At 34.9% G+C, this 13752-nt stretch overlaps 1 protein-coding gene across 1 annotated transcript; it reads right to left on the reverse strand.

Annotated features, from left to right (window-relative positions):
• Window positions 1-1620: 1620 nt before the first annotated feature.
• On the reverse strand, window positions 1621-4801 carry LOC108358483 (odorant receptor 7a-like). The gene is made up of 3 exons (XM_017609852.1): window positions 4050-4801; window positions 1935-2295; window positions 1621-1703 (listed from the first exon to the last, which is right to left on the reverse strand). The coding sequence occupies exons 1-3, from the start codon at window positions 4799-4801 to the stop codon at window positions 1659-1661; spliced, it is 1158 nt and encodes a 385-aa protein (XP_017465341.1). The 3' UTR covers window positions 1621-1658.
• Window positions 4802-13752: the final 8951 nt, after the last annotated feature.

Raw genomic sequence — 13752 nt, forward strand, 5'->3', positions numbered from 1 at the left:
TAAAAAAGTTATGATAATTTATCCTTATTAATTTTTTCTCTTTTTATTGTACTAAACCCTTCAAAGTAATTAACATTTTTTGAAGTTTACTATACACCTATTGAATAGTTAGAATACAATTTTTGTTAGTTACCTTAATTGCATACAAATTTTAAAATGCTCCTTAGTTTTTACACTAAAATCGTAATTTATTCATTATTCTTTATTTAAACAATAGTCTTCGAGGATCTTCCGCAAATAGATCAATTGATTCTGTGTTGATTTCATTTTTTTTTTTCTACAAAACCTCTGCGAACGATAGGCATACATAAACCTAAATTACAAGTACAAAGTAAGTAGAAAATATTAAAATATTAAAATTACACCGACACCTACTGACAGGTATTACGACTCGTTGAATACGAATCAAAGGTCCGTTTGACTTGTACACCCTCAAAATATCAAGTAACTTGCGAAAATTGAGAAAAAAATGGAAGAAAATTAACAACTGAATTAAAATCTTGCGCCCCACTCACCCCATACCTGCGTACGCTCAAGGCTAGAACTTCTACCATTTGTAAACTCTTGTGTTTCCTGCAATAATTTTTCAATACAAATGGCCTCAAGCACAATTAAGTTGTTGAATATGTTGTAGCTGTGATAAGATGGAACTACATCCCTTCAAATTGTGACTAGCTCTTATTATTTGTTAAAATTGATTGGTTGGGTTGATGATTTGGAGAATACAACTAAGTCATTTTACTTAATTAAAATCGAATATATAGTTACAAATTTCGCGTCATTGTGTTTGTGGTCGAACTCCTGCGAAACGGCTTGACCGATTTCAACGAAATTTTTTTTGCGTGTTTGAGTGGGTCCCTGGATGCACTTTTTTTTGACAGCAACGCAAGTGTTTGCTATATTGAAAACGTTGAATTCCTTTTCATTTTATCATGTGAAATTTAAAGACAAAAATAATGAAATTAAAAATAAAATAAATATTGCGAAAATTATTCCATTGTTCCTGAGTTAATTTGTGTGCATTTATCTATTTATTTGAAGAAATATGCTAACTATTAGCTTATAGTTTTAGATGTTGTGAGAGGCAGTAGCAAAACAAAAATACTTTGAAGATATTTCTAAATGAAAAATTTCTCAAATACATACGCTACACGTATTGTAATACATAGTTTATCTTATCGATTTAACTGAATTAAATTTATCAAATAGGTGGCAAACCTCTTCGAGATGAAATTTTCTAAAACCTTTTGTCATTAAATTGTCTAAAACCCATAAAACTATGTTCACATTACAGTATAAATTACTTTTTTTCGATCAAATTACTTCACAAAAACTAAGTACGTTCAAATTTTCTTTCATAATTTCTTGCAATAAACCCGTGTACGTACGAGTGTGTGATTTGTATTTGTTAACAAAAAAAAATAAATTAATTAAAAAATAGTTGCATACCTTTAGGCATTTGTTCAAATTTCCAAATAACAGTGGGGGCTATAATAAATAAAAAATCTTTTTTTTCTTCATTTGGTGCTTGATTTATGACAAATTATGTCATTTATATTTAATTTATTGACAATAAAAACTTCGCATATTTTATTTTTATATGATATTGAGGATACATTTGCATATTTTACAGAATTACGTCTACGCCACGTGGAATTTTACCCTTTTAAAATCGTGTACATTGAAAACGAAAATTTAATGATCTGCAAAAATTAAATAAAAATATTTATTTATTAGTTATATGCTCTTACATATATATATACCTATCGCACACGTTCTTCTAAAGTATATTAACTCTTAATTTGGAATTTCGGACGTTATGCGCTTAAAATATTTTTACTTAGTAAAATCTGTTCGAATTTTGCTTTTTATGCTTTTAGTCAATATACCATTGAAGATAATGTGCGATATGCATAAGTCATTCAAATATTTACATTTAAGAAAGTCTGTAGAGTAATCGGCACCAAATTACCAGCCATTAGAACAGTTGCTCGTTGTGAGCGTTGCATAAAAACGATGAGTATTTTACGAAATTCCTTGCTCTGTTCAAACCACTGGCAACTGTATATAGCCAAGGTTAGTTGACCACACTCCTCCAAGAGAGCATTGACGTACCAGCAGCAAGGTAAGGCTTCAATCAAAACTGCGAATATATAGGTGATAGCGATCAGCATTTGTGCGGTATCAACGCCGAAGGCCACATATTTGACGGCGGTGAGGCAGAGCACGAAGGCAGTGATGCCAAATTGCATGAAAATGGTACGTGAGATAACCGGACGTATGCAGGCAAAGTAGCTGCAATGAATTATTTATTAAAGAAACTTAAGTTAAAGTGTAAAATGTTGAGTAAAACTAAAAACAAAAAATAAAAAAGCACCCTATATTTAAGAACAAGCTTTTCTAACTTCTCACTTATATAATTATAAAGTTGAATTATAAAGGCGTGCGTGTGAAAGTGTGCATACGTGTGCTTCTGACACGCAACGCGAACCAGTATCTATTCGCGTTGGCACCTGAGTGTTTAGCGGTCTCTGGCTGCGTTGTTTGTTGCATACCTGCGTGCGTTCAAGTTAGACAAGTTTAGTTCGCAGTAGTGGTCGCTAAAGGAACGCTGGCAGCAAATATTTAAGTCCTTTGCTCTTGTTTTTTTTTTATAGTTGGCTAGTGCAGTTGTCGATGTTGCCGCGGTGGTGCCGTGGTTGCCACAATGTGCTAAAAAGCACTAAGTAAAATGCGCTTAAAAGCGCTGCTAAAAGTTTTGTGGCTACCTGATTTAAATGTTGATGATATGCTAAGTAGCTTTGCAGTCAAAAGTTTGCGTTATTTCGCGTGAGACTTGCAACGTGCCGCAAGCGAACGTGCAACATGCAAGTACAGCGGCTGCTGATGAGGGCAGCAAGCGGCAAGCGCAACTATTAGTTGTCGCAGCGTCATCAATAGTTCATAGAATGGCGGAATTAATTTTGTTGTTATTTGTCTGCGTGGCACTTTTGGAGGGTTGCGACTGACGCTGCAACGTCTTCATTGCCTTCTGCAACGTTTGGTGTTGGTGGTCTTACTTTCTACCGATATTTTGTTGTCGTCGATGGTTTTTGCTATTCAAAAAGTTTCGTTTATTGCATTTATAGTTAATCTAAGGTGCTATATATATATCACATTGTGGTTGTTGCTGCCGCCTGCGCTGCTATTTTGTGGCGTGCATATTCAACTTTCCGCATATTTTAGTCGCTGGAATTTTCAATAAATACCGAAATGCTCCTCAGAATTTGCTTTAGTGATTTGTGTTATCGACATGACGTCGCTCCCGCAGGAGCATGTTAATTCAATTCATAACTAACGGATTATGGCTGCGAGGGGATTTAGTAAATAATTGTTATTGCATGAATAGAGACGCAAAACTTTGGCGACAGAAAAAAGTATAAATAAGCGAAATGCAATTTTTGAAATTGAAAATTTGTGTGGCTAGAAAATTTGTGTTGCCAAAAGGTATGTAAAAGTTTGGTAAAATATTTTAAGAAACTATTAAATATTTATATTGAGGAAGACATCTTAGTTACTTGCGAGCAAAGGCAAATTATGCAGTCACAAGCAAAGTTAGATTAATTTTGTATGAAACTTCGTTTATTCTGTTCTGAAGCGCTTAGTTGTATTAAGTAGGGTGATTGCCTCTGAAGCGCTTAGTTGTATTAAGTAGGGTGATTACCTCGGTGTTTTCAAACCGGTTTTAAATGATTTTTTTTCCAAATATTTTCTGGCGGTTTGTTTGAAATATTGATTTTTTAATACCGAGTAAACTGGATTTTTACTATCGAATAAACCTGCTTTTTAACTTGTTTATTTATAAACCAGAATCTAGACATTCTAGATAATTATTTTAGAGTTTTGGGAGGGAGTAACAACATAAAAATACTTTTAAGGTGTAGCGAAGCACGCCTGGTATTTGGTAGTATTTCTATGAAGAAAAAAAAGAAAAAAAATTCCTATTACTTTCTAATTTTTTCTCATTCTTCTTCATTAAAAACTCAACATTCTCTCAAATTTCAACTCACCTTAACAAGTTCTTGTGATCTTCTATACAATTCTTTAGCTCCTCAATATTATCTTCCACTGAGAGTGCGCCATCCTTGCCGACTCGACTAATACGCGCCGAAAGTGCACGCATATGACCAATCATTACAGCCAAATAACATTGCGGATACATATCGTTGTTGACATTTTGTAATACAAAAAATGTCATTACCGCGAAATTTTGATAAATCAAAGTTATAGTTAGGTTCTTATCGGCATCTTCGTACAATTTCGGAAACCAAGCATCATAAACCAACTGGCGCAACGAAAAGCCAATATATGCGAAACCGCTGCTGCTTAACTCATACACAAACATATAGGCGACATAGTAGAAGTGACAAATACGTATGGCCCAGAGTAGGTGTTGACGATCCACGGCATGGTGATTACAGCGCGCATCCAACTTCGCCAAATACAAGTTGACGTCCAGCAGCTTAGAGCGATGCAGCCAAAGGGAAAATTGCTTGGCCGTGGCCATTGTGAGTGTGACGCCCAGGTATAGGAGTCCAATGAGTTGTGGTAGATTTTCTATAAAACACAGTTTAGCGATCATTGTGGCGGGCAAGAGTATGCCGAAGACGCTGTTGATGGACGCTGAGTAGGCAAGGTAGAGACAGCGATGACGGCGCGTCGGATGCATGCCAATCAAGCGCCAATTGAGCCAGAGATAGCGAAAGGCGCGAGCTGAATTAAGCGGAGCGCCAGTATCGGTTACTTGCAGCAGAGCAGACATGCCAGAGTGGTGGGCAACTTGTGTGCGTTGACGGTGCGTATGAGTGACTTTCGATTAAGCCGATTGCTTTTATATTATCTAGACTAGATGGCTGAGTGGGTGTCAAGTGTGAAAAGTATTGCGTATTTGATGGTTTAAATTTTTAAGTGACGCGCATAAGTTGCATAAGTTTTTGGTGAAAACTTTGCAGACATTAATGGCAGTTTTTGTATTTTTATACTTCATTATTTTTGGCCAGACGGAGGCGGCAATTTATTATCGAGTTGATTATAGAAAACTTCATTGATTAAACGCGCAAATGGAATTGGTGACTTGCCAAATGTGTGGTTGGTTGTCAGCTGACCACTAGCGCAGCAAATGCCGTACGTGCAACAAATCTGTACGAGCAAATAAATGTCTGACTTGTGCAACGAAGTAGAAAAAAACAAAAAAAAAAATACTGTACAAATTATAACAATAAAAGCAAAACAAAACGCAATTGCAGAAATAATGAAACTTCGAAAAAAATTCAGCCAAATGCAATAAGAAACACAATAGCTTAAATGAAAAAAAAGAAAAGGAAAAATCTGCTGAAATGCGGAAAAAATTGCGAAAACTCAATTAGAGCCGGGAAAATGTTGCACCTTCCGCCAACAGCAGCACCAGCGCAAATGTGTAGCAACAACAAAAAGTAATTGCAGCACCGCCACAAAAGCCCGACAAATCCAGGAAAAAAAGAGGTAGAAGGGAGAAAAAATGCGAGAAGTGGAGGAAATGGCTGGGCGCCTACGACGATGAACGGAGATCAAATCGAATTTATTACAGCATTACGAGACTAAGCAACAAAGAAAAAAACAGCAACAACAAGCACAAAAGCAACAGCAACACTAATATGTAGCAAGTGTGAGAAGGGGGAAAAGGTTAACGGTAATACCACATAAATGCGAAAAAATCCAGGTAAAAGCAAAAGAATAAAGCCAACAGGAATTCAGCGGCACTGACGAAGAAGGCAAGGCAAAGAAAGCACCACACACAAATGCTGAATAACTACGGTAACTTAACTCATTTAAGCTTGTCGCTTCATTAAGTTGGAAATTTTGCTGGCGATGCAATCGACAAAATAGCAACAACAGCAACAATAGTTTGCCAGCTAGTGGACACAGCCTAGACATAACAATCAGCAGGAGTATTTTCGCGTGGAGACATGGAACAGAACGAACCACCTGCCAGCAGTGAAGTGAGCCAAGTTGAGAGCTGTGCTTATGTTTGTATGCTCCTGATCAGGTTGAGGCCTCAATTATGGCCGCGTAATTGCATTTGCACAACGACAATTGAACTGAAATGGAAATGAACTTGCAATGGCGGCAACGGCTACGTTAAGTGGTAGTGGCTTTTGTGGAGATGCCTAATGGAGTCATCAGCATAAAATAAACACACAAACGCAAGCACTTTGCTTGGTGTTTTTTTTTTGTTGAATGTATGCACATACACACATACCTACATACCTAAGAGTATGTGATTGCAGTTATTTAGTAGGCATCGATCGAGAAGTGCTGAGAAAACAGGATTACGCGCTGCACAAAGCACATTTTCCAAAGCATTGCTTATTCTACAGCCGGGCTGGTGCGTTGCGCTAAGTGCTGGACAAATAAGTCGCCGTTGAGTGACCGGTTTTAGAGTGAAGTGTTTAGTGCTTGAGTACTGCGATTTGCATGTGAAAGATGACAGGTGTGGGGCATATAAGGGTTAAGTTAGTAAACAATCACTTATGATTGGGTGGATTGTAGACGGACACACATGCATACATACAACTGTTGATTGAGATTTGCCTTCAATAAAAAACTTGCCGCGTTGCCATTTTATCTAAGTTTTTTAAGAGGCCCATTTAACTGTGTGCCGTACAGTTGTGCTGTGTGACAGTAGTTTGCACTTTTAAAAAATATTTAGATTTTCGCTTAAACTCGCATTGTTTGTATGAGGTTTTCACGATTTACTTGAGTGTTGTAGGAATTGCATGGACATCGATTTTCGCAATTATAATTGAACTATATATCCCCAGCAATTTAAAAAAAATGAAACTTATGTAATTTCGACAAATTTAAGTTTAAGTTTAAATAGCTCATCATTGCACAGTTGTTCCACTTGTATGGAGCATCGGTCAAAAAGGGTTTTCTCTGAAATTACTTCATCCAACTTTTTTCCTATTGTCTACTAAAAAAATACAAATACAATTTTTTGTATCACATTAGCTCTGAATTAAATGTAAAAAATAATGAAAAAAGGTATTTAAGTTTGTTGATATTTTTATAATATTGTACAAGATTTGAAACTTGGATTTATGCTTTTTTTAAGAATAGACTGTATTTTTATAAAACAATAACTATAAGTTAATAACCAAAAAAAAAATGTTACTACGTGGTGAGGTTATGATTTTGACACGGAGTGTACTGCTCTTCAATACTCATTTCCAATAAATTATCATACATAAAATTTTAATTACGCCAAAATCCTCAGCAAGGGGCAACCACTTTCTTCATTCAATCCCCTGAATTTGATGACTAATATTTTGTAATATTTATGCAATTTGCATTCGGCTCCTGGATCTTTGCCCACTAGTACACTCCATACTTTACAAAAAGTAATAGCTCCACCTTCTCACCCAATCAACCGAAACGATGGGGCTTTTGGATGAATGAAATTATCATTCACTACAATGCAGACATTTTTTTTTAAGTGTAACTTCAAAGCGATTTTATCTAATAAATTGTAATTAATTAGTTTAGTATAAAGCAACAAAAGGACTAAATAGTAATTTTGCAATATGTTTGGTGTATGTCAACATAAAAATATATATGTGGATTGGTTTACTGGATGCGCAAAGGCAAAATAAGAGTAATTAAATAGCCATATATTTGTGAAATTTAAAAAAGTGCGTATAATCAAACCAAAATTGTTAATAAATTAGCGCTCGAAATTTGTAATTTTTTTCCAAAAGTAAACTCTTTGATTCAGTACACGCAAGTGAACACAGTAAGCCAAAATGAATGGGCAAATAACTAAGCCGTTCCCTTTGTAAATGTTGTGCTAAAATTATTAAAAATGCTTCATATATTTCTGCCGCTGTCATATATTTCTCACATAACTATTCATTTTTTTTCACATCTGATACATTCTGCTATATATGTATATCAAATGCATCCGTGCATATTTTTTGTGAATAATATTTTTGGGTAACCGATTTTTGCACAGCACTATTCTAATAAGTACTATTCCAATTTTGATTGAAAAAAGAGTAAACCGTTTTTTCTTGCATTTTATTTCCATAAATCTCAGTTTTGTTAGCTTTGGTTGGTGGAAAATTTTCTGCATAAATGAATGCTGTTCACTTTGCAAATTTATGACTTGTATTGCAAATTCCATAACGTATGACTATTGCAGGAATTGAAAAAAAAAAATAAAATAAAATAAAAACAAAAAGAAAAGGGTTGATATATGCATATGTATGTAAAATCTAATGTATGTATGTATATATGAACTAGGGATGTTGCGAATGTGGAATTCTAGAATGCGGATGCGGAAGCCAAGTATTTTTAAGAAATGATTTAGGTAGGTAAATTATTTTATGTTTGGTTCGGGCCAAGTTTCTATGTAATTGCTTGTAAATAATCTTGTTAAAAAACAATAAAAAACTTAAAATAGTTATTGTTTTAGAAGATTATTTATGTAAGCTCTATATTCTTTGACTTAATAAATATTCCAAAATAAGTATTTTTGAATCGAGTTGTGCTTTTTTTATTCGTTCATTCAGTGACTACAACTACAAAAAGACGATTTTGAAAATATGTAGAACTTACAGCTGTAAGGCTCAACAATTGAAAAATAATTTTAGTAACTTTTTCTAACATGGAATTACAATTTTCAGGATTTTTGTAAAAAATTGTGCAATATTTAATGATAATTTTAATTATTTTACCTCCAATAGGAGAAAAACTGTAATAATGACATAAATTTAACTTTAAGTTTGAATAACCGTTAAACCAGCAGGCATCTTTTGACATTACTCCGGAGGTATTGAAAAGGGGGCTATTAAAAAAGTTAAAGTCAGTCGATTTTTTTGAATCAGTCCAATGTACATATATATCCCTGTGTTTCTCGAAAACGGCTCCAACGATTTAGATCAAATTTTGTATAGCGATAACGGTTTGAATTCTGCGGTTATCTAAGTAGGTGTTATATCCCAGAATGGTCGTACAAAGATGCCACCTATTCCAAATTAGTTGCAAATTAAATAAAATATCATAATACGTGTATCAAATATAAGGTATTTTAAAAGTCCCCAATTTAAAAAATTTTGCATACGGTTTCCACCTTTTTTTGAATCGGATATAATTTTTTGTTTAGAATATAAAAGTACAATATTACTTTTTATGGATACAACAAGAAGGCTCTTAAGCAATGCCATGCCTATATAATAAGTGTTATCCCTTAGGATATTTGTGTAAGTTTGCAACTTATTCAACATCGTTTTATCAGTGCACTTGCACAACATTCGCATTCTCAAAAGCTTCGAATTGATCATTGCGAATGCGAATATTAAAATTAATGCTGAAGCTCCGCGGTTGCGAATGCGAATAAGAATATTCGGAACAACCCTGTTATAAACATCCGTTTATAGTGCATGGTGTTAGTATAGTTGAGTGTAGACTCGAAAGTTTAACCAAATGTTCTATCTTTATAATTTTATGACTTGATATCGAATATGGCAAGTTGGAATTGTTTTGAATACTTTGAAATCCTGATATCTACTTTAAAAGAGTAGAAAATGAGTAATGACGATACCCTGCAAATACATTTGTAATTCACTCATCACTGGATGAATCAAATGGACTCAGTAGCGATTCAAGTCAGGTTTTTTAGACTTTTTAAAAAATCTCAAATTTAAAATTTTACAGCGAGATTTATAGTTTACTGACTTAAAGTCTAAAGGTCACAGCATTCTAGCTGATGGTGAATTATGATGTTTTTCGGGATTAAAAACAGGAAACGAATTTTATATTTGAAGGGTTCATTAGGGATGTATAGAAGCAAGAAAAAAAATTTTGTATAAGCAATTAGAGCAAAATTTTGGCTACACAGACAATCTAATAGAATCGCTTTTTTAGTATCAAAACGGGTGAAAGTATGTATCCGAAATTATAAAAGCTGGAACAAAAACCAAAAGAATTATTCGGCCCTATTATGGTTGTCGACTTCGACGTCGATGTAACACCTTTCCCGTAAAATACTGTGGTCAGCGCAACTGGAGGTGGACTTACCACGGCTATTTTATTATGGAAAAATTACATCGACGTCGAAGTCGACAACCATAATAGGGCCGATTAATTTAATGCTATTGGCTTACTTCTGTAGCCAAGTAGGAATTTTTTGGTGAACTTCAAAAACATCTAATTTTACAAAAAAAAATAGCCGTAAATAGCTAATAAAAATAAGAACTGATTACCCTGAAAGAGTCCCGAAAGGGGCCCAACTAAATCCGTAAAGTTCCTGAAATAGTCCTGAACTGGTCCCGAACTGAAATCCTGGTCTCGAACTAAACCCTAAAAGTCCTCAACTAGTCCCTAAATAGTCGTGTATTTTTCCCGAACTAACGTCATATTTTCTTAAAGTTTAGGGCCGTTTTCACCATCTCTGGTTAACACTAATCCCCATCTAAACATTGTTACCGGCGTTACCGACCCAATGTTAAATGAATGGAGTCAGTACCGTCGGTAACGATGTTTAACTGGGGATTAGTGTTAACCAGAGATGGTGAAAACGGCCCTTAGATTATGCTCTTCTAACGGGTCTTAGTTGCCGCAAACCCTCCCTTCCGCCTTCAACACAAAACCATTGTACAAATAACCGAATATTTCCCAATTCATTTTTTATAGCGGCCGAATTTTATTTTATTATTGCGGTCTTAATACACGGAGCCAAAATTATTTCTTAACCCTGCTTTCTTGGTCTTCATTTGCCTTAATTGTATGGTAATAGAGATTCTTAAATTTTTTATTCGAAGATATGGAGTTTTTGAATATTTATTTATTATTTAAATGCATTTTATTTTGAAATATTCTTCAATTAAAATGAAAATACTACCAATTTCCAGAAAGAGAGAGAGAAAAGTTTAAAAAGCATACGGCTCACAGACGTAGGTTATCGAAGCTGGGTTAAATTTACTTGGCAACCGCATGCGCGACATTACTGACGGTTTACTCAAATTTTTTCCATGCCGAAAGCAAAGATATTTACACTATACATCAAATAAACAAATAAATTACATTCAATAAAAAAATAAATAAATAAAAAAGGCTATGTACTTCTCTAAAGAATGTATTTTTCAAGCTACTGTTACAAATACAAATCGATCCGTGTAATATCATAGTGGGCTAAGTGGTTTCCAGAAAAAAACGTTGAAAGTTTTACAAATGCTCAGGTGGATTAATGTGAGGTAAACTCGTAAGCTCCGAATTTGATTTCAAAAACTTTTATATGAGAATACATGCTGGGTATAAAAACATTTTTAGACCTTCGCTTTTTCTCTTTCTCACCTCAGCTTCCGGTGACTTCAGCATGCACGATTTCATAATTTACTGCAATTCTGCTGACCGTTCACATTTTGCATTCAGCGTTGCTCAGCGTGTGGTTTCTTTAGGTTGCTGGTGTAAAGCGTGCATCCATTGTAGTTGGTGGGCAAAGTCTTTGAAGAAAAATTGNGGGGGGGGGGGGGGGGGGGGGGGGGGGGGGGGGGGGGGCACGTCGGAATATGTTGTGTCCAATGCAGTGAATGATCCTCCATGTGTTAGTCATTAGCGCAAGCCGCGTTGCCGAGTTAAAGACTTTTTTAAATGCACACACACGTACATATTTATACTCATGCATTTATACTCTCAAGCATGCAGTGGTCGCTTTGTGACTTGCTACGCTCGGTCAACTCGTTGGTGCAAATATTTGCACGCATTCACAAAATGTTTAATAATCATACATGCATGCATACGCAATGCCACCTTGTTAAAGGACAAATAGATGCATACACAAGCCTAACAAACAAACATACATACAGACTCGTTTTCTATGCATTTCTGAGTTTGAGTGCCTTTATCGCGCTTTCCCTTTACAAATATTTTTACTTGCATGTGTTTGTGTGTGTGTGTGTGTGTGTGTGTGTGTTGCTTTGGATGTAGTGTCCCCTTTTTAATTAAAATTTTATGGAAAAAAACTGCTGCTCTATTGCAAAATGGGACGCTGCTATGTGCCTGCCTCCCTTTGGCTTCTACGCTACTACTACGATCATGGGATTTATTGTCCTTCTGACTCGCCACGCTACCTTTTTGCTAGTAGTTGTGTTTGTTCGGACATTTCATGAAATTTTACTGTGCTTTGTTTTGTTATGCTGCTGCTGCTGACTGTTGGTTGCTAGCTATTTTGCCTGGCCAGTACGCTTCCGCTGCTTAATTTCCTTCAACAGCCATTCTGCAATTCCTTTCACGCTCTCGTCCGCTCTCGTCCGCTGCTCATACTCAGCAACACCAGCCGAAGTTCAAATTAAGTTGCACTTTTATGGGCGCATCGAGTATTTTTTTTTGGTGTTTCGCTGTTATTATTTTTATTGTCTTCAATTTCTGTGCTGTTTTTGCTATTTTTGTTGTATGCCACAGCACTATCTGATGAAGTTGCAGCAGACTGCGCAAATAACGAAAAATAATCGGGAGCACAATAAAGCTGTTCACATTTTTTGGCGCATTCGCCTACTGTTTGTTGCCTCTGTTAGCATATACTACAAATGTACGTACATACAAGCATTAGGGTGGTACAAAAAAGGAATGCCGAAATTTTATTGCTCTCACCCTTTTTATTTTTTTCTCTCTTTATAATCAATAAATACTTATTTAGAGGTATTGTAACGCATTCAAGTTTCCCATGTATTTTATACGGGAATAAAACCATTTTTCATATAAACGGTATAGAATCTTTAAAAATCTATATGGTTCAATTCGCAAACTCTGTTTCTCGCCATGATACTTCAAAGAATAATACCAACTTGTTTATATATATATTTTTTTTTGGGTCCTTAAAAACCCCAAAAATTGCAATGGAAAGCATACAAAAATCGTTTGTATTAAAAAATGGTTAAATAAACAAATGGGTATTATTCTTTGAAGTCTGCTTAAGAGAAATAGAGTTTCCCGAATGAAAAATATAAATTCTCATTGATTTTATACCATTTCTACGAAAAATTGTTTTCCCTGTATAAAATACATGGGAAACTTTGAGTGCAATGCCGACAAGAATTTTGACAAAAAATAACGGCAAATGATGTGATAGGATATTATGTTGTATAATGTCAGGTAATACAATGTGAAGTGATAGGATGCCATGCCCCCATTAGCGCACACAAGGGGTGCGTTTTGGGGTTCAAACCCCCCCTAAAGCTAATAACCTCAAATACAATATGTATCTTAAAGCTAAGAATCCAGCTCTCAAGGAAATTATAAGAAATATTTATTATAATTTCTGTTGCTTGAAAAAGCGCGAAAATATACGAGCTTTTTTTTCTTGAGAGCTGCAAATTGATTTAAGAAATTTTGGTAGAAGAATATTTCTGTTCCATTTCTCGTCCGTCGTTTTATTTGAATTTTTCGTTTTTCTTGAGAGTTCAGTTAATTTTTTCGGTATTTGAAATATTAAAAAAATTTAGCAATTGTGAAAAATCACCATCTCTATCGAAAACCAGAAATCAAAAAATGAACATAGAAGTGCAAAAATTCATGGAATCAGTAAATGTATTTTTACTGACACTTTTTTAAAATTTTTGATTAGGTACTTTTGAAAGTTGAGCGCATCTTGAGTTTATAGAACTTTTTATTAAACAAGTAGTTTTTAAGGAAAGAACACAACCGACTTCAATTCTCATATTCAAATTTAGGGGTACC

This window comes from Rhagoletis zephyria, unplaced genomic scaffold (genome assembly GCF_001687245.7).
Source record: "Rhagoletis zephyria isolate East Lansing unplaced genomic scaffold, Rhagoletis_zephyria_1.1 Rzeph_scaffold_00011, whole genome shotgun sequence".
Taxonomy (NCBI): domain Eukaryota; kingdom Metazoa; phylum Arthropoda; class Insecta; order Diptera; family Tephritidae; genus Rhagoletis; species Rhagoletis zephyria.

Bases quoted from the DNA above. Each gene is read 5' to 3' on its own strand.
- LOC108358483 (XM_017609852.1), bottom strand. From the start codon at position 4,801: ATGTCTGCTCTGCTGCAAGTAACCGATACTGGCGCTCCGCTTAATTCA. The intron at 2,296-4,049 runs GTGAGTTGAAAT...AATTCATTGCAG, and splicing joins GATCACAAGAACTTGTTAAG to CTACTTTGCCTGCATACGTC. The intron at 1,704-1,934 runs GTAAATATTTGA...TAATTTTTGCAG, and splicing joins CTCTACAGACTTTCTTAAAT to ATCATTAAATTTTCGTTTTC.